Here is a 21,851-nt window from a genome sequence, read left to right as displayed (position 1 = left end):
ACGATTCGAAAGAACAATTTCCCCGGCTTCAGAAAGTCCTCAAGAACGCAATTCCGTAAGTACTTTCTCGTCTTTTCTCCTGTAAATTTGAAGAAATCCGTCTCCGACTTATACAACTGTTACCCCCATGTTTTTATATATATATATATATATATATATATATATATATATATATATATATATATATATATATATATATATCATAGCAGTTTTTCTAAAGGACAGGAACATTCGAAAAAAGCTGCCTTCGCGACGGCCAAAGGTCGAGTCGAGCCTTAACAAGAAACATCATAAAGATATATGTTAATCAAAATAATGAAATAAACAAAATAAATTCACCATTTTAAATGACAAAATATTTTGTGGTTATGCAAAAGAAGTTGCGCGTCTGAATTTAATTTATGATTCATTACATATGTGCCGTTAAATGTGCTGCGTTAATGTTTGCATTTTAATTTCTTAACTTTAAAAAGCTGTAATTGCTATTCTACAAGTTTTTTCAACAATCCTTTCTGTGTCAAAAGTAGTATAAATAGACAAGTAACATTCTCAACCTATCAAAACAAATATTTACAAATTATAATAGCGTCGGGGAAGAGGCGGCTATAATAAGTCTTTAGCACCGCGGGGAGTAGTGTACTAACAACTTAAGAAAATTCAGCTTTTACGGATTTATTCTCGACATGAAACCTTTATTGACTGGGCTAAACTGTGCAAATACTCACGCGGCACGTGAAGACCAACGCAGCCGCACAACTTGGCGGAAATCACCTCGAAGCGCTCCATCTCGCAGTTGATCCACCTGTAAGGCTTGAAGAAGGCGAGCTGCTTCTCCTCGGGGAAGACGCACTCCCTCCGCTCGTACGAGTAGCCTCTCAGACTTTTGTCCGCCTTCACAACAATGGGCGACACAACAATCCTCAGCGTTTTGTTTTCTGCCACATCTATTGCGTCCTTCAGCATGTTAGGCAAGTCGTCGGGACTGTGGACTTGAACCTGCAAAAAAATGAAATTGAATTAACTTATATTATTATCATTATTATTAGCGTCTTGGTTTAAATGGCGGAGATAAGACCGTACAAAGCCTTTTCTTCCATTCAACCATACGCATAAAATTATACATTAGTAAACTAAACACAAAGTGCAAATATTCAATTCACATATGTCCACACACACACACACACACCATCACACACACACACACACACACACACACACACATACAAGTCTTAGCTTGCTGAATATAGCACACAAAATACAAAATACGTAATATACAAAAACGAAATATAGAATGCATAATTTAAAATTCTATTCAAGTAACTACAAGGTATTTTAAGAATTGATTCACTTGCGTATGCCTTTCAGTCTGCTTGACAGGGGAAGATCTATCGAGTACTCTGAAGAGAGTGACGAACACGTCTTTTGAAGGAAGCGACGGAGCTTACTGTTCTGGTGCTTTCTGGCAACTGATTCCAAAGCCTTACAGCGGATGCGCAGAAAGAGTAGGAGAAGAAGTTTGATTTTTGGACGGAGATAGAGAGAGATGAGCAGCTGTATAATCTGGTGTCGCGATCGTGAAATTCGTGAAGAAATTGGAAGCACGAGAGGAGATGGGAAGGTGACTTGAGGTTGAGAACTTTGTAGAGTAAAGCCGGCTTTAGACGAAAGCATTTCCTTTAACATTTTTGCTAGCATAAATGCTAGAACCACGATTTTTTGTCTGGGGGTGCAAGTACCAGGATAAACATGCCAATAATAATAATAATAATAACAATGTTAATAATAATAATAATAATAATATAACATTATTATTATTCAAGGGTCCCGGGTTCGAATTCCGCTCGGGCTTGGTTGTTTGTGAATGTCCATTCATCAATTTCATCATTTCATGTAGTGTTGCCCACGGGACGAGACGGGACAGGCTTTTAAAAATTCGAGACGAGACGAGATTGATCATGTGTCCCGAGACAAACGAATATTCTCGAGACGAGACAGCATTTCCACGAGACTTCCACGAGACGAGACAGGCCAAAGTCTCGTCTCGTGGGCAACACTAATTAGTAGTATTGATCCCAGCCAAGCTCGGTCGCTATTTAATATTCACAGTTTATTTGCACGTACTTATAACTAATTTGCATGTACTTATAACTAATTTGCACGTACTTAGAACTAATTTGCACGTACTTAGAATACTTTACATTTATGTATTTGCTTAATTATAACTTTTATGAATATATAATTATTTATTTTATGAAAAATATGTATATAGAAGGTAATTAGAGGTACTAAACGCTATGCATATGGTTTTATATTCATTACTGCAAAGTATGTAATGTATCAATCGATAATATTAATGTTTATAATATTGAAAATAAGTTTTCTATGGTTTATGAACCGCTATGAACGGTGGTAATGGGTGTAGGTACAGGTTCAATTACGATTGGGGACGGTCCCGGTACTCGAACCCGCGATATGTAATATTATTAATTAGTACTATGCAATTATTTCATTATGTTATAAAAGACGGTGGTTTCACACGCTAGACAGAATACTGTCTCAGAATCTCGACTCGGCGGTGAAGGTAGACGAGAAAGGAATTTGGGGAAGTGCGGTGAAGGTAGACAGAGAGAATGAATTAATATTCCGCGCAGGTAGAGGAGAAAGGAATTTGGGGAGTGTGCGTTCAAGGTCAAATGACGTCAGAACGTCAGAATAAAGGAAGAACCTGATTGACCAATCAGAGAACGCGTCGGTAGATTTTCAGAACCGGTTTTTTCAAGGTTAACCAGTACGCAAGAACAGGGGAAAGCTATGCAATACTGTAGGGCAGGGGAGGGATTGAACCAGACAACAAAGGATGTCTGGAAATGCGCAGCAAGGGTCAAATTTTTTGAAACTTCGCGTCGCTTGCATGCTACGACATGTTTCTGTCAAAGTATGCCAAGGTTACCGAGAACACTAGAACAAAGGATGATGGGAAGGAGTTCAAGGTGAACTAGAACGCAAGAACAAAGAAAGCGTCGGTTTTATTTCAACCAATCAGAAAACGCGTCGGTTTTATTTCAACCAATCAGAGAACGCGTCAGTTTTGTTTATGAAGTATAAAAAAACGCGTAAAAGCGAGAAGATGTTAGTTTGAGAAGAGTTTCTGAACCATTGTGTCAGAAAAGATATCAACTTGTGATTATTGTCTGAGATTTGAAGACAAAGAACTCAAAAGAAGCTATAATTAAGGTAAGTGAATTGTTACATATATGTATTGTGTTTTAAATAATATGTAATTTAAATAATGAACCGAAGCAAGAAACAAATATGTGTAATATGAACTAGTACTACAACTATTTTTTCTATTTTTTACAGGTGATTCTATTGTCTCTGTACGTGTGACTGGAAGGATCTGTTACTGAAAATGGCGTCTTCAAGCTCCACAAACGAGGCTAACCACACTGCGGTGAGTACTTCGAACGAAATTATATGTAATTTTCATTCTGGAAAGTATACTTCCCCACTAGAACTCGTTAATGCATACTATGATATGTGTGACAGAGTTATTTTCCACGACGATATCCCTTCATGTGATCCGACTTTTTTCTGTGAGACAGTGCAAACAGCAATGTGTCAATTAGGGGTGGGGGCAAGTCAGTTTTCAATTGTGGATGAAAGAGAAAGATATTTTAGACGATTCGGAATGGTAGGGCGGGAGGTATCCATTGAAATGCTTAATCAGGTTGTGGGGGACCCTGAATATTTGGTTGGGTCTATGTTTCAATTTCTAATGAGAAAGATTTTTTTGATGTGGCACCGGACAGTCAGGTTGGTTTGATTATTTTCGGCAATGAAACCAATAAGGATATTTATATCCCTTGGCGCCGCCTTTCGGCATTAAATCCCAAGATTATTCAACACTATGTGACCAAAGTGCTGAACAGCAATGAATCCTTTTTTGTAGATAACTCTTTGAAATGCATGGCGCATATTGTTGAACCCAAGCGCGGTAGAGGGAAGAGAAAATATCCACTTTACAGAAAATACGCCCCTTTACTATCAATAAACAATCCTAACCAGAGACAGAGTGCTTTTACTATTATGACTAACGATGACAATTTATGCTTGCCACGCGCTATTGTATTTGCCCAAGTCAAAGTCGACAAGAATAGAAACAAATCCCAATCCTTTCAAATATTTGATAATAAACTGAAAGAAGCGGCTATGCGGTTATGCCATGAAGCACGCGTTGATCCAACCAATGGATGCACTGTAGAGGACATTGTTAAATTTCAGAACTATTTGGGACCAGAGTACCAAATTGTAGTGTTTTCAATGAAAGAGGGGGAAAGGGAGTATGAAGTTATTCGGTCAACACTGTTCGCCCCTAAACAGATTAATTTACTGTATCACAATCAACATTTTGATATAGTTAATTCTGTCCCCACACTTATTGTGAAAAAGTACTACTGCCCCAAATGCCAAGTCGGATTTAATAATAAATATCAACATACTGAATGCACTAGGTATTGTTCATTGTGTGAATACACTCATAGTGATGAATCCACTAACACTATCCCCAGAAAATGCACTGCATGTAATAGGAAGTTTCTGTCCCCGGAATATTATGAAAATCATTTGCGTACAGAAGGGCGGAAATCCAGTGTTTGTCAAACTATACACCAATGTAACGTTTGTTACAAAGTAGTGAACAAAAGAAAGCGCAAAACACCACACAAATGCGATGAATTTTTTTGTAAAAGCTGTAATGCTTTTGTAGAACCAGCACACAAATGCTATATTCAGCCTGTTAAGCCCGAACCAAGTGCAAAGTTTCTTTATATTTTCTATGATTTTGAGTGTATGCTGGTAGAGGGCGAGAATGAGCAGAAACACGAAGTTAATCTGGCTGTTGCTAAGCAAGCCTGTCATGTCTGTAAAGACACTGATGCTGATTTCTGCGAGACGTGCGGTCCCCGTGTTCATATTTTCCCCAATATTCAAGAATTTATGCAATATATTCAAACTCCGAGGGAAGGGTTTGTGTGTATTGCACATAATGCAGGAAGATATGATTCTCATTTTGTTTTAAATTATTTGATTACTAAAGAGAATATTACCCCCTCCGTAATTATGCAGGGCAGAAAAATAATAGAGATGTCAATTACCAATAAAATAGTGTTCAGGGATTCCTTGAATTTCATGCTCATGAAATTGAAAGATCTGCCTGCAAGTCTGGGACTAGCGGAAGATTTGCAGAAAGGCGATTTTCCGTATTTGTTTTCAACCCCTGCAAATCAAAATTATGTAGGTCCATTCCCTGATATTCAATATTATGATATAGATTCCAAGTCCCCCAAAGAAAGAGAAGAGATGCTAAAATGGCATGAGGAAACCGTCCAAGCTGTGAAAATGTTTGACATAAAGTCAAAGTTTGGTAAAAAATAAACTCAAAATTAATTAAATAGCACACAGTAACATACATTTACTACCTAAATCAATAATCAAAGGGTCCTAGGTTCGTTACCCCGTGATAAAAGCAAATGGTGAAAACTGTAGGCCCCGTCCCTGATAGCTCTCCCTTCTTCATAGTACAGATAAAAAAAAACCTGCGCTAAAGCGTCCTGTGCCTTGAAGGCAACCCTGAGCGGAATATTAATTGGCGGCGGAAACCAGTTCTACAAGTGACGCATAGCTTCAGAGATTTGACACTTGCTGCGAAATTTCCAGACATCCTTTGTTGTCTGGATCAATCCCTCCCCTGCCCTACAGTATTGCATAGCTTTCCCCCTGTTCTTGCGTACTGGTTAACCTTGGAAAAACCGGTTCTGAAAATCTACCGACGCGTTCTCTGATTGGTCAATCAGGTTCTTCCTTTGTTCTGACGTTCTGACGTCATTTGACCTTGAACGCACACTCCCCAAATTCCTTTCTCCTCTACCTGCGCGGAATATTAATTCATTCTCTCTCTGTCTACCTTCACCGCACTTCCCCAAATTCCTTTCTCGTCTACCTTCACCGCCGAGTCGAGATTCTGAGACAGTATTCTGTCTAGCGTGTGAAACCACCGTCTTTTATAACATAATGAAATAATTGCATAGTACTAATTAATAATATTACATATCGCGGGTTCGAGTACCGGGACCGTCCCCAATCGTAATTGAACCTGTACCTACACCCATTACCACCGTTCATAGCGGTTCATAAACCATAGAAAACTTATTTTCAATATTATAAACATTAATATTATCGATTGATACATTACATACTTTGCAGTAATGAATATAAAACCATATGCATAGCGTTTAGTACCTCTAATTACCTTCTATATACATATTTTTCATAAAATAAATAATTATATATTCATAAAAGTTATAATTAAGCAAATACATAAATGTAAAGTATTCTAAGTACATGCTAATTAGTTCTAAGTACGTGCAAATTAGTTATAAGTACATGCAAATTAGTTATAAGTACGTGCAAATAAACTGTGAATATTAAATAGCGACCGAGCTTGGCTGGGATCAATACTACTCTAATTTCATCACTCATCCCCATCTTCGCAAATTAGCCAAGAGGCACAAAACGCGAAGTACAATAAACTAAATCAATCAATCAATCAATTATTATTATTATTATTGATTTGCTTTATTTTACTTCGCTTATTGTAAACTGGCCGCGGTGGCTCAGTCGGTAACGCGTCTGACTACCATGCTCAAGGTTCCGGGTTCGATCCCCGGCCGGTTCAAATCCGGGAACTTTTCTAACGGTGGAAGCGGCCCCGGCGCCTACCCAGCGTCGAATAACATGGGTACCTGGGGGAAACCCTGGGGGGTAAAAGCGGTCAGGGGCGTGATGCTGATCACATCACCCCCACTCACGACCGGATCAAGAAAGTGTGGGGCGTTACCCCCACACCCCCTATACGCCTTCATGGCGTGGTGCTATGCACAGGGGAACACTTTACCTTTACCTTATTGTAAACTAACAGCTAAAATTACATAAATTGTCTCACAAAAATGTGCACGCTACCTTTCCTCAAAACAAAATCAATTAAGACAAGAGTAATTTCTCTGTCTGGTAATTACTGAGAACAATGATATACTGCGAGCGAAGCGAGGAAGAACATTTTTGGATCCAATTTTTTTGCAGGCTGAAATAAATATTGATTTAATAGGGCGAAAATAATTTCACGGGACGCCAATGCATTCTCTCCTTTACAAGTTTTGTGCTTCCCCGATGTTGTAATGGTAAGTTAAAATTGTCACATTGTGATCAAGGGGTCCCGGGTTCGATACCCGGTGGAGGCACATGGCACAGTGGTTCGTATCCCACTTTAAACTGTAGGTCCAGTCCTGATGTCCCTCATGGTGAACTACAACAGACATGGTCGATAAACTCTCGTAAGAAGGACTTTGCATACTTTTTGCATCTCCTTCTGGTTTTCAGCTGTGCCCTGTTTGACCACCTCCTGGTTTCTCTACGTAAGTTCCGCACGAAATTTCTAGCCAAGTATATGCTGCTCCTCGCTAGCACTACATCAAGGGAATGACACGCTAGTATTGTTAACGACATAATTTTCAGGTCCGAAGGCTCTTCAAAATGTTTCCCACAGACAAGTTTTCCATTACGCCACACAAGGCAACTCTTGACGTCTTTTAATTTGTTATGCGTACAATAAAAATACAAGAAAAAGGATAAATAACAGATATCAAATTTTATTCTGATGTCTAAACTCTTGTTTTGAATGAACGAAATTTAAATAAAATAAGTGAAATTAATTTTTATGCAATAAAAATTGTTTTGTGATGCACAAGAACGCAATCATTTTTCACACAATAGAATAAATGACAGAATTAATATGTACGGGGAATTTCATTTCATTGCTTGACGTAAACCGTAATTCGTGTTTCCTTTCCACTAAAAAATAATTATCTTGAAATTTTATAATTCCCTATCGCACATCTGTGCTGAACCTCGTATTCTCAAAGTTTACATAATCTTTCATAACTTGCCACTACTATCGGCGTCAAATATACTGTATTAAGCCCTCGGTTTACATATTATAAAATTGTATTCGGTGGGAGGAGAAAAGTCAAGTAAGCCTTGTTGTAAAGCTTCAAGTTTCTACTTTTTAATAATAATTTATTTTCTTAATGGCACCGTGCAGTTCACAATAAAATGTACACATAATATTGATATTCTTTTTGTTTTTGAAGTTATATTATTTTTGCACATCTGTGGGAAACTCAAACGCAGATCTTTACAAGATACTTCAAAAATGAAAATTTCAGGGAAAGGTCAAAACTTGAAGCGTATAATTACAAATTCAATGAGCTCGTAAGAGACCGTTGATACAACTCATATGATCCTAATCCAGAAGTTTGACGTATGTACCTCAAATATAACCAGATATATTAATTATATATTTACTCCTAATATGGTAAATGCGTGCATGACTTATGGCAGGACGCGGCAAATCTCAGAGTACGGGGGCTGCAGGCAAGTTCCATAACTTACCGCCTCATTACACGGCGTTTGTTACACTACACAAAATGGTAGTGTGTTCCTTTGATCCGAAGGAATAGGATATTCGTCATATTACTAATAATAGCCATTTTCTTGCTGTATTGTAGTTTTATGGTATGTTCAAACCTTTGTCCGATATTTACACGAATGTTACTTCTCAGCATTTAAATAGTCAGAATGGGTGAAATAGTGAGCACCATTCCATGAAGGCGATGAGATCTTACGAATCATTCGAACCAGGTATCCCGTCCCCTCTCTGTACAACAATAACGCACCCGCGATTAACTTCATATGAAAGGAAAGAAATGTGATTGCTAGTGATATCTATGCATTAAGTTGCCCAAAATATGTGCATCACAAGCCACCATGCCAAATTACATTACTTTATGTATTTCGAACAAGGCCTCATCTAAATTGTGCGTTATTTCGCAAAAATCAATTAATCTTGATGTAGACTAGCTCTGGCGGTTTCAACAATTAACGTGTAGCTACATCGAACTTCAGATATTCTTTTATACCTTCGTCGGTTTCACAGCTGCAACTCTTGAAATAATCAGTGGGCAATTGCAGCGTGTGTAGAATACTTCGCTGGACGTGCCTTCGCTTAGTAACGAAATCTTTCGTCTCGCTCTCCGTGTCAAGTTAGTGGTTAGACGTGCAGCTCGATGAGCAGGTAGGCGACGTTTGACGACAAAACGAACTTGCTCCACCACGTGCATTCGAGGCTAAAAACATGGGAGTCGGTTGTCAAGATAGATAATTCTGTCTGCTTCTTTCAATTCGCACAATGTGCAAAGATGAGACATGGAAATTTTACTTCTATTCCACGACCATCATTTTCATATGCATTGCATTACCACTGGTCGGGCCATTACTGAGATTGAAACATTGTAATTAAGCGTTAATTGTGGTTGTTCCACAAATGATAACGGCCATATATATGAGTGATATATTTCCAATTAAAACAAGATTCAATCACAAAACATTAATATCTTTACGACCAGTTTACAAGAATTTACACAAAATTGAATTCAGCTTACATACAGAACAGAATAAAAATTGCACTTCTCTTCTTCTTCTTCTTTTTTCCCATAATCTTGTGTAGTAGTAGTTGTGCTTTTGTGTTTTTTCTTGTGTAGTGGTTGTTATGTGTTTGTGTGTCTTGTGCAGTAGTTGTGCTGTGTAGTGTGTTTGGGTTTGTCTTGTGTAGAAGTTGTGGTGTTGTATGTGCCTCCACCAGGTATGAAACCCTAGTCCTCTTGGTAATAAGTCGACAATGTTACCACTACGTCATCCAACCATCCATACAGCCAATGGAACGGTAATGTCAGTGAAATTTCAATTGGTGGTAGAAAATTGTTCTACAGTAGTGTCATCCCTTCTATCTTTTTCACTAATCCACTAGTTTGAGCTTTGAGTGCCAAATAGACTAAAAAAAAACAAGTCTTCTGCGCAAGTAGGACTTCAGAGAGTTCCACCCAGGGTTTCGGAGCGGAGTGCGGAGCGTACTAAAGGAGCGCTCCGGAGCGACTTCGAAGCGTCATTTCTACTCCGCTCCTCGCTCCGGAGCGGAGTGGTTCGACTTCTTGAATCGCACGCTCCGATCCGGAGCGGAGCGTGATACAACAGCACTCCGCTCCGGAGCGGAGTGGTTCAGCTTTTTGAGAGACACGCTCCGCTCCGGAGCGGAGTGGTTCGACCTGTTGAGTCGCACGCTCCGATCCGGAGCGGAGCGTGATACAACAGCACTCCGCTCCGGAGCGGAGTGGTTCAGCTTTTTGAGACGTACGCTCCGATCCGGAGCGGAGCGTGATACAGCAGTACTCCGTTCCGGAGCGGAGTGGTTCAGATTTTTTAGACGCACGCTCCGATCCGGAGCGGAGCGTGAGGCAACAGCACTCCGCTCCGGAGCGTTGTGCTTTTGACAGCACGCTCCGATCCGTTTAGGAGTTTTTTTTACACGAATGCTGTAATGCAACTATGAATAATGGAATGGGCGCGTTAAAGCCGACTTCCGTGACGGAGTGGTTATAATGGGACCATATGGAAAAGAGCCTGCAGTCCTATTTCCACGTACTCTAGTTGTTTGTCTGTATGATCGCCCTCGCTTGGATGGGAGGGACACAGTGAATCATGCTTCCTTATGGCCCTAGTCGAACGGGTGAAGGAGGAGGTGCGCGGACACTTTTGACCGAAGCTTTTTTGTTTGTGGTCGCTCTACAGCACAGCACCCTATGACGTCAGGGATCCGTGGGGTATTTCAAATTTTGTATTGTGACTCTTAGATATAAGAGTTTGAATGTTATGTGTTGAATGGGTTACGAATAATTTCGAGCAATCAATTTTTTCTGCTTTACGGATTTTTCCGACCCACCTCCCCCATACAACAGACAGCTTCGTTTTGTGCCGTATTCCGTGTTCCTTGCAGGTGACTCAGTGCAATCGGCTAGCTCATTGGTCTTGTGCCCTTTTCAAGAGGGGAGGAGGGTGAAACTGGTACATAGCTTGTTTGTGTGTGCTTTCGGGGTTGAGAACTTCGTTCGCTGCGCTGTACGTTGCGTTCGACTTATCCGTACATGGTAGAGACATCGCCTTTACCAGACAGATCAAGTGTTGCCAGTTGTATTCGAATTATGCTACACCAATTCTGGCTAGATTGTTCTCTTTTAAAAGTATTACTATTACTTGCGCGTGTTATTCTTCTCTTCACTGTCATAAAAAGAAGCCTTTAAAAGCTGTGTTCTCTTGTATCATTACATGCATATTATGTGTGCTTGTCAACGGTGATGTATGGACATTTAATGAAATTTTTAACGCCGCTGATACATGGACGTCTTCAGGATTTTTTCCAGGAAGGGACAAGCAAGATATTTGTCCAAGGGAGGGGGCCAGAATGAGGCAGAATTTCCCCAAAATAGTATTACTCCCATTAAAAATATTCTACAATTTGAAGTTATCATGTTCCTGCAACGCCCTTGCAATAATTAACATATATTACTGTGACTGAAATGAAATTATATGCGTGAAATATGTACTTCTTGATTACCTTTAATTTCCGGGTGGCGTGGCCCCCTCCATTTCCGAACGTCCATGCGAATGGAGAAATCATTCCAACCAGTATCATTTAATATAATAATAAGGTGACTAGATTTGTTAAATCAATATAAAAGAACGAAAAAAATCCGTAATTGTTAATTCTATGCATCATAAGCCAAGAGAATCATGGAAGATCTATACTGTAATAATGAATTGAAGGAAACCATGCAGAGTTTTTATTTATAGTCTACATATTCAAGTAGGAATGGAATGGTGCACAAAACGAATTAGAAATATGTATGTAAAAGAAAACCAAGTATTTCGATAAAGTTATTTCTATAATTGTAATCAACAATAACCAATTGTCCTTTCAACTAAGTATAAGTTTCAATTTGTTTTTTCCGGACTTTACCTTGCCTTTAATCGTACATTTCTCATGATCCGTAATTTTAAACAAATCCTAGATAAGTCGGTAAAAAAATAGGACCCCGAAACTATGGAAAAGAATTATACTGTGATAGAGAAACAAACACAAAGGAAACACCAATGACATTAACGCGGGTCAAACCAACACCATTTGTCGTTGAGAGCTCGCTGAAATATTCCCATGGAATTCATTATTCGTCTGATATTGAATACCCAATGATGCTTTCTGTTATGTAATAGACATTTATGAAGTGAATACATTATTAGAACTTTGCCAGATTTCAGAAAAAAAACACACACACACACACATACGTAAAAGATATGCATAAGAGGTTGTTCATTTGGAAATGAATTTCCGAGTTGTATTTTTATGATTTTGTGAATAGATTTAAAGGAAAGTGGCATCTCTTATTGTTAAACAGAATTACAAATGTATATTTGCTAAAGGATTAATTTATCACAATATACATTGCAATTATACATTCAACATACGTTGAAACAATGCCTTTTGTTATGAACTTTTGGTGGATTTAAGACTCAACAATACGCTATCGAGAATAGACCTACAGTTTAAATCCTACCTAAAGTGGGATTCGAGCCACTATGTTCCTCCACCGGGTATCGATCCAAGTGCCCCTTCATTACAAGGAGACGTTGTTACCACTATGTTATCGGGGTACAGGGCGCTACTTTTTTTTTCAGTACACATTTATCAATTCTCTCATTATCATCGTCGCGATTAGCTAAAATTCAAAGCTAAGTTACAAAAATCAAATCAAATGCCATCAGTGAGGAAGGCACGTATTGCTCGCAGCCCTGTTTTTCAAAATGAAACCATAAAATTCAGGACATGACCCTATCCAAGTAGATAATATTACTTTTTGTGTTTATCACGGTTATTAAGGTTTATACATCTTGTTTCGACTTATCTGCTGACTACACATTGTTCATTACTGAAAACTTGCTTTCAGTTTGCTGTGTACAATGTACTCAATACAAAAAATATTAATTTTATACGTATACGTTTTCTGGCTTTCTAGACTCAGAAAGTTAAATATAGCAACATTCCATTCGTCGTCTTTCCAAAATTTTTCAATTTTCTTATAACCATCATGCCTATTTCCAGGTTACTGCTTACAAACTTGAAATGTTAGATATGGCAAACAGACATTTTGTAATTTTTGCAGTAGTATACGTATGTAACCATTAAATACCTATTTCAACTTCCTGCCTTTAAAATTGGGAAAAATAATCGATATGACAACCCTGTATTTCATACTATTTAAATTCCCCTGTTCGGCTGTATACGAACAGCATTCCGATTTTCGACTTTATACCTTCATAAAAGTAAACCAAATGTGGCAACTTACATTTTTGGTTAAGCCGGTTTTCAACTTTCTAGTCTCAGGATTTTTAAAAAGTTAGATATGAAAACTCTGTATTTCAAATTAAAACGTTTCCTTATTGGCCGACGGTAACATTAATAAGCATGATTCCGATTTTCAACTTCATACATTCAAAAATGGAAAAGTTAAAATTAGCAACCTGAATTTCCAATTACTTTAAACTTTTCCCTTTCGCTACATTCAAAGTATCATACATAACCAGCGTAAAAGAAAGTTAGATATGACAATCATGCACCAGCGAGTGTTTTGCATGAACACCTATTAGCCTTTATCTTCCTCCGTACAAGTTGCTTCGCCTTTCCTCTGGCCTTTTAGAAGGTCGAATGGATTCTCTGCAGTAATTTCGCCAGTGTTACTCGAACCAATATTCCGAAATAACTCACTTCTCCCGCGGCGTGGACTGTAACTTCGGGCCGATATGCCGAAGTGCTTAGCCGGAACCAGAAGTTGAACCGAAATGAGTTTCAGTCGCGATCCCTGGTGGCAGGAAATGAGAGTGGTTCCATTCTCTCAACTTATAAAACCACAGGTGACACACCTGCTATTGAAATATATTGTCCCCAGAAGTAGTAGTAGAGTAGTAAAAGTGATAATGAAAATGTAATAATAATAATAATAAAAATAATATCGCTCTCTTCACGAAAACAGTCCAGTGAAGATCGAAGCTTCCCCTTGCCTCCTCCACACCCCTGGCCCTCCAGGTTTGCCACACTTCTTCTACGCTTCACAGTCGACACATTGCGCGTTGTACAGTCACGGACAGTACGTATGCGGTTCATTGTGCCTTCCCTGGTGTATTGTGTAAGGATCATTCCTTGCTTATTGGCAACACTGTAGGTGAGTGACGTAATTTTTCTGGACTGTTTCCGTGGCGTTAGCTTTAGTAATAATCAGTTTTATAACAACAATAACGGGCGATTTTCAAATGCCGTAAAAATTTCACAAACAAAATTACTAATGTACTCGGAACCTTTGATCGTTAGTTTTCTATATACACTCGTATTATCCAACCTCGGAGCGCTCCGGAGTCGCTCCGGAGCGGAGTGGGCAAGTTCTTAGAATATCGCTCCTCGCTCCGGAGCGGAGCGTCACAAGGTATCGCTCCGCTCCGGAGCGGAGTGAACCATTTCCTAAAATTTCGCTCCTCGCTCCGGAGCGGAGCGAGAAATTTTCCGATTCCCGCTGCTCCGCTCCGGAGCGGAGCGGGATAAGACATCGCTCCGCTCCGGAGCGGAGCGAACCATTTCTTAGAATCTCGCTCCTCGCTCCGGAGCGTTGGCAACAGTCGGAGCGTTGATCCCCTCCGCTCCGAAACCCTGGTTCCACCAATAAGTGCACGAGTGCATGGAGGGGAAATGCGGCTGCAGCTACCAGCACTGCTTTGTTCCCTCCACTTGCTTTCTCCCCTTCTCTATTGTTGTGCATGGTGCTGCTCCACAGATTCAAGGTACGTAGCGTAACCAGGCTATGAAAAAGTACTTGAAACAATCATGTGTAGAGTTCAACAATATGAGAATGACAGACAAGAATGGTATTTTTCTGAGGTAACTAATGCAAATATTTGCATGCAGCTCATCTTCATATTTTCAAAATAGAATTAAAATTGTATATTCTATCCATCTACAGCACATGGGGTACTATAAAATATTACTAGGGCTGAGCCGATACCACTTTGAACCTATACCAATACTCTCGCCGATACCGATGCTTGAAAACTGTAACAATTAAAAGTTGCTCAAAATATATTTTGATGTTAAGTGATTACGTATTCCACTCTCAATAATAATTATATACATCCATTTTCCAAGATTTTTGCTTAAAAATATTTTAGAATTACATCAGAATATTATATTACATGTTATGTTATCACAAAATTAAGTTTTTTGACACAAAACTTGTGAATGTTTTTGAAAGAAACTCTAATTTTGCATAAAGTTCCAAGATAATTACACTGCGCGAAAGTGTCGCATAGCATTTTGGTCTTTCATGGAATTTTTAAAAATGCCGGAAAAGTATCGTCAAATAAATACCAGCAGATAATTTCCAATACCGATACCACTGTATTGGCTGACACCGATACATCTAAATATTACAAAATATTAAATATATTGTTTAAATGTAGCACATATGAACAAAAAAAACATCAAAATGTGTGCATTTTTGCGGAACGCAGCACGAGTAGAGGAGCGCACACAGTGAGTGAAAGTGTGCGCACGCATTCAAACTTTACTCGCAACAGGGCAAATTTTAGTAGCAAGCTTTTTATTATTGGTATCAAATTAAATATAATTTTATACTCGACAAGTGTAGTAGTTGTGCTGTCTAGTATCTTTTCTTTGTCTTGCGTAGTGATTGTGCTGCCTAATTTGTTTGTGTTTGTCTTGTGTAGTAGTTGTGGTGTGTAGTTTGTTTATATTGTGTTATAGTTGTGATGTGTTTGTGTGTGTTTTGTGTAGTAGTTGTGCTGTCTAATGTGTTTGTGTTCGTCTTGTGTAGTAATTGTGCTGTCTAATGTGTTTGTGTTTATCTTGTGTAGTAGTTCCTCCATTCATGTTGGGGGTTAGGCGTAGAGTTGACAACTCTGCACTGTAAAAAAAAAAAATCAAGAAACAGCAATATAAGGCCATGGATGTTCCCAAGGTAAAATATTCCGGAGGTAAAATAGTCCCCCGTTCGGATCTCCGGGTGGGGACTACTTTGGGAGGTCTCTGGACTAAGGATAAGATCTACGTTAGGAATAAGGATATTAAATTAGGCACCTGGAATGTTCTGAGCCTTTACCGGCATGGGGCATTTCAGTGTACAGTTAATGAGATAGTTAAGTATAAATTAGATGTAGTAGCTGTCCAGGAAGTTAGGTGGCCAGGAGAAGGGAATTGTAAAACTAAAAATTATACTTTTTTCTATGGTGGTACTGGAACAGGCTTTTTCATAAATAATAGAATTATGTCGGCTCTTAAAACAGTAGAATTTATTAATGATAGGATATCATATGCAGTTTTACAGGTTAAGTGGTGTAAAATTATTTTAATAAACATACATCCACCAACGGAAGATAAAGATGATAATACTAAAGATGATTTTTATACAGAGTTAGAACAGGTCTTTGATAAATTTTCTCAGTATGATATGAAAATTCTGTTAGGTGACTGTAATGCACAGATTGGCAAAGAAGAGACATTTAAACCCACGATTGGTAAAGAAAGTCTTCATGAATTAAGGAATGATAATTGTATAAGATTGATTACTTTTGCAACCTCCAAGAATTTAATTGGGAGAAGTACAACTTTTAAACATAAAGATATCCATAAATATACCTGGTCTTCTCCAGATGGTAAAACTCATAATCAGATAGATCATATTCTCATTGATAAGAGAAGGCATACTAGTATAATTGACGTTCGTACACATAGAGGTGCTGACTGTGCCAGTGACCATTATTTAGTAATTGCTAAATTAAGAGAAAGACTCTCAGTGATAAATCATAAGCAACAAAATCTAAAAGTTATAAAATTTGACACAGAAAAGTTTACTGATGAAATAATTAAGAAAGATTACCAAATTAAACTGTCAAATAGATTTGATGTTTTGCAGGATTTCAATGATGATGAAAATATAAATGAAACACACGTAAATAAGAATTGGGAGCACATACGTAATGCAATAGAATCAGCAGCTAAATAAAGTATAAGATACCATAAACCGAGAAAAAGTAAGCCATAGTTTGATAATGAATGTCATAATCTAATAGAAATAAGAAATCAGGCTAGACTTAGGTGGTTAAATAACTCTGATGATACAAATCTAAACAATTATAATAGAATAAAGCGAGAAGTTAACCGCACGTTTAGAAGTAAAAAAAGAGATTACTTGAAAAGCAAAATTAACGAAATTGAAACAAACAGCAAAAATAAAAATATCAGAGATTTATATAAAGGTGTAAATGAGTTTAGAAAGGGGTGGCAACCTAAAGTAAAACAGTAACTAGCTGACCCAAGCGATATTCTAAATAGATGGAAGAACTACTTTAATGACCTTTTAAATGTCCATGTAGGAGATAAATCAGAAGTAAATGAAGTGCACACAGCAGAACCTTTAATTCCAGAACCTAACTTGACTGAAGTTAAAGATGCTATTAAAAGGCTAAAGAATAACAAAGCACCTGGCATTGATTTAATACCAGCTGAGTTAATTAAATATGGTGGAAATTCATTAATATGTCAAATTCATAAATTAATTTGTTTAATATGGAATAAAGAAGAAATCCCTCAACAGTGGAAAGAATCCATAATTGTTCCTGTGTTTAAAAAAGGTGATAAAATGAACTGCAATAATTACCGTGGAATTTCTCTACTCTCGACAGCATACAAAATATTTTCTAACATTCTTTTAACAAGACTAACACCATATGCTAATGAAATTATAGGTGATTATCAATGTGGATTTAAACGTAACAGATCAACTATAAATCAAATTTTTCACATCAGACAGACACTTGAAAAAAAGTGGGAATATAATAAAAATGTCCATCAGCTATTCATTGATTTCAAAAAAGCATATGATTCTGTCAAAAAAGATAAATTATATAATATATTAGTAGAGTTTGGAATACCTAAGAAGCTTGTTAGTATGACAAAAATATGCACCAGTGAAACAGAAAGTAAAATTCGCGTGGGTATTAATATGTCTGACAAATTTACAATTCATGATGGGTTAAAACAAGGAGATGCATTATCTCCATTGCTCTTTAATTTTGCCTTAGAATATGCTGTTAGGAAGGTAAAAGAAACTAAAGAAGGACTAAAATTAAATGGTGTGACTCAGTTGTTAGCATATGCAGATGATGTAGACTTACTGGGGGATGATGTGAATACAAATAAGAATAATGCTAAAATATTTTTCAAAACTGCTAAAGAGATAGGTTTGGAAGTTAACAAAGAGAAAACTAAATATATGCTTACACGCCGAAACCAAGTGTTAGGTAATAATCAAAATCTAATTATTGATAACAACTCGTTTGAACCAGTTTCCAAATTCAAATACTTAGGAGTAATATTAACAAATGAAAATTATATTAAAGAGGAAATAAAAAGTAGGCTTAATTCAGGAAATGCATGTTACTTCTCTCTTCATAAACTTTTGTCTTCTCGTTTAATATCTAAGAAACTAAAAGTTAAAAATATACAAAACCATAATTTTGCCTGTAGTATTATATGGGTGTGAAACTTCGTCCCTTACATTGAAAAAGGAACATAAATTGAGTGTATTTGAAAATAAGATCCTTAGGAAAATCTTTGGACCTAAAAGGGATGAGGAGACAGGTGAGTGGAGAAAGTTACATAATTTAGAAGTACATAATTTGTATTCATGTCCAGATATTATTAGAATAATTAAATCAAGAAGACTTAGGTGGGCAGGCCATGTGGCACGAATGGGAGAGGAAAGAGGAGTTTACGGGATTCTTGTTGGGAAACCTGATGGTAAGAGACCTGTAGGAAGGCCAAGACGAAGATGGAGGGACAACGTTGAGATGGACCTAAGGGAAATCGGTAGGGATGGAAAAGAGTATATAGAACTTGCTCAAGATAGGAAAAGATGGACGGCCTTTGTTGCTGCAGACATGAACCTTCGGGTTTAAGAAGGCTAGAGAGTTAGTTAGTTAGTTAGTTAGTCTTCTTCTTCTTCATACACTGAAAGTTTTGGCCTTCTCAACAATTTCTCTCCATTTTTTCTGTCCTGGATGCACTTCCACCATTTGTTGATATTCATATCTTTCAGGTCTTTAATAACATCATCTATCCATTTGTTATTTGATCTGCCTTTTGCTCTCGTTCCTATTGGGTTCCATTTGTATATCTCTTTAACTAGCCTTTTCTCTGGCATTCTATGATGCAACACGCACCCCACGTTGTGGACAAAGAAAACTTGCAACATGTTTTCGTTTACATTGGACCCAGGGGAGGGCGTGTGTGGGGTGCAAGTTTACCCATTGCTGCTAACTAATTTCTTTGTCGGAAAACATAAAACTCATATACTCTCAGGGCTTGCTGGGTTTAGAACACTAAATACAAAAGGTAAGGCTCAGAAATCATAAACGGAACTATATAAATTGAATAGAATGATTTAAAGATCAAGGTACAGCACGAGATAAAAGAGACAGAAACTATTACCAGGCATGGTGTGACTAAACAATAAATTACCTTACAAATTATCCATTTATTAATACTGTTCTTAATTTACTAGCTGCCCAAAAGATGGCGTGAAGTTCACGATTTGTACATTTTTCTTCAGAACGCCAAACGGTGATACTACAATCACATTTCAACACTCTGAAGTTCAATTACATAAGAGGCCTACAGATGCCACTAGTTTACAATTGACTTGTTTAACACATTACTCTGAACAGTATTATTAGCATCTACTACCTTCACCCTAGGAGCTTGAATTTAATTACACCTTAGTTGATTTTTAATTAAAACTGAAGGTGGAACAATTAAGAACGCGCCCCTACTACATTAATATATAATAATTAAAACCGGGTGATAAAGGAGCGGTTCGACAAGACAACTCTGTCCCGAAAATATACGGGGACAGGCATCGAACCCGGAAAGAGAGAGAGACCCAACAAAGCGACACGGCTGGGGAGCCGGCATCAGGCCTGGGAGGACAGGGGATCATTCATTTATTGTTTTTCCCTTTATATTTCTTTCATATATATGTTTTCCCTCCATGTGAGGAAATATAGGAAGGGTCCGACGGAACAGCACGGCTGGGGAGCCGGGATCAGACCTCAGGGAAGGGTCTAGTGTTGCCCACGGGACGAGACGGGACAGGCTTTTAAAAATTCGAGACGAGACGAGATTGATCATGTGTCCCGAGAGAAACGAATATTTTCGAGACGAGACAGCATTTCACAGCATTTCCACGAGACAAGACAGGCCAAAGTCTCGTCTCGTGGGCAACACTAGAAGGGTCCGACAAAGCGTCTCGGCCAAAGGCCGGCATCAGGCCCAGGAAGGTTTTGGGGAGATGAGAGTCTCTCAGGTTCTCATCTGGTTGCTGTAAATTCACCAACTAACTACCTCGGCTCGAGCTTGCTGCTTATATACACTCGGATCAGCGCCGTTGCGGCGCCGCGACGAACTACCAGCTCTCAGCACAACCATATGAGACTAGTCAACAAGAGTCAAATTACCATATCAATACGGATATCAAGTCATTAAGGTTCATTATATACAGCAAAACATATTACAATGGAACCTTAAGATAAAGACAAAAATCTTTAAGCAAATTCACTTAACCTACCAATTAAATAGTTTACAAAGAAACACCACAAGGTTCAGTTTGCATTATTGCCTAATGAGCATATAACCCTAACAACAGTGGCGTAGCGTGATTCTATGAATGGTGTAAGCCTTCCTTAGATAAACCTGATCTGAATATTGGATAAAGAAAAACCAAAGATATTTTAACTAAATAGAATCTATTTGAATGTAAGTCATGCATGGGCATACTCAATTTCAAACACAAAATGCACACACTCTATGTTATATATAATAGCATATGTATGTATTACTTAATGAAAATTCTCATTTATTCTGTAACTCGATCCGACGATCCTTTAGTCTGAACACCTCCATCACGTCGTCGTAGAATCCGGAGTTTCTGGTCAATTTCTTTAGCAGCTCCTTTTCAATGGATATTAGTCCCAAGTCAGATTTCCTTGCCTGAGTCTGTGTGCTGCGTTGAAATTTAAGAATTCTCTTCAGTGCAGAAAACGACTTTTCCACCGACGAGCTTGAGGCAGGAACAGTGAGCAAGAATTCTGTTAGTTTGTACACTTGTTCAACAGCTTCGTTCAAATGGGTAGTACGCAAGTACTCATGAAGTTCAAACACACTCTTTACTCGATATTCGGCTTCAGAATAAATTACCTGTAGCTCAACTTTCAACTGGTAGCAATTGACAAATTTCGCATACAGCTTAGTTAAGGACACAAACTCTTCTTCTGGAAAGGCCATGTCATATTTTTATTCTTATTATTCTTTTTCTTTCACTAAAGAGCCATTTGTGGGAAATGCGTAGGATACAATTTGCAAATGCAAATGCATTCGAGAATATTACTCATTATCATGGTTACGATATTTGCGCACATTTTGAAAAGCATATCAAGCAACTTAGTCAAAGGAAAAGGTAAAATAAATCTGTAAATCATAACGCTAAGTATTACGCGTATGCTTTTAACATTACGGGCAACTGGGATGCACGCCCCTAACTTTGCGCGCGCTGCCGGATCTAGGATTGCCAGACATTCCTCTTTTATCTTTAACTTCGCTGCTTCTAATGAAGGTAATATCCAACATTAAACCATCTCTTTGTGAACTTAATAGTTAGTTTACACATTTAAAATGACACCCGTTTTGTTAGCTACACCTCCCATCAAGCATTGTTGAAACAACCCGGGAGTCG

The 21,851-nt window shown here is 38.1% G+C and overlaps 1 protein-coding gene across 1 annotated transcript in view; it reads right to left on the bottom strand.

Moving 5' to 3' along the window:
* Positions 1-21,851, bottom strand: part of LOC145984934 (pickpocket protein 28-like) — a 328,930-nt gene that overhangs the window by 33,207 nt on the left and 273,872 nt on the right. Inside the window, exon 9 of the mRNA XM_083118345.1 lies at positions 726-996. Coding sequence (XP_082974471.1) covers positions 726-996 — 271 coding nt within the window. The remainder of the gene's footprint in view (positions 1-725; positions 997-21,851) is intronic.

This window comes from Lepisma saccharinum, chromosome 3, assembly GCF_977018435.1.
Source record: "Lepisma saccharinum chromosome 3, izLepSacc3.1, whole genome shotgun sequence".
NCBI classification, from domain to species: domain Eukaryota; kingdom Metazoa; phylum Arthropoda; class Insecta; order Zygentoma; family Lepismatidae; genus Lepisma; species Lepisma saccharinum.
The sequence above is the reverse complement of the archived record's forward strand: the minus strand, read 5'-3'. Positions and strand labels throughout refer to the sequence as shown.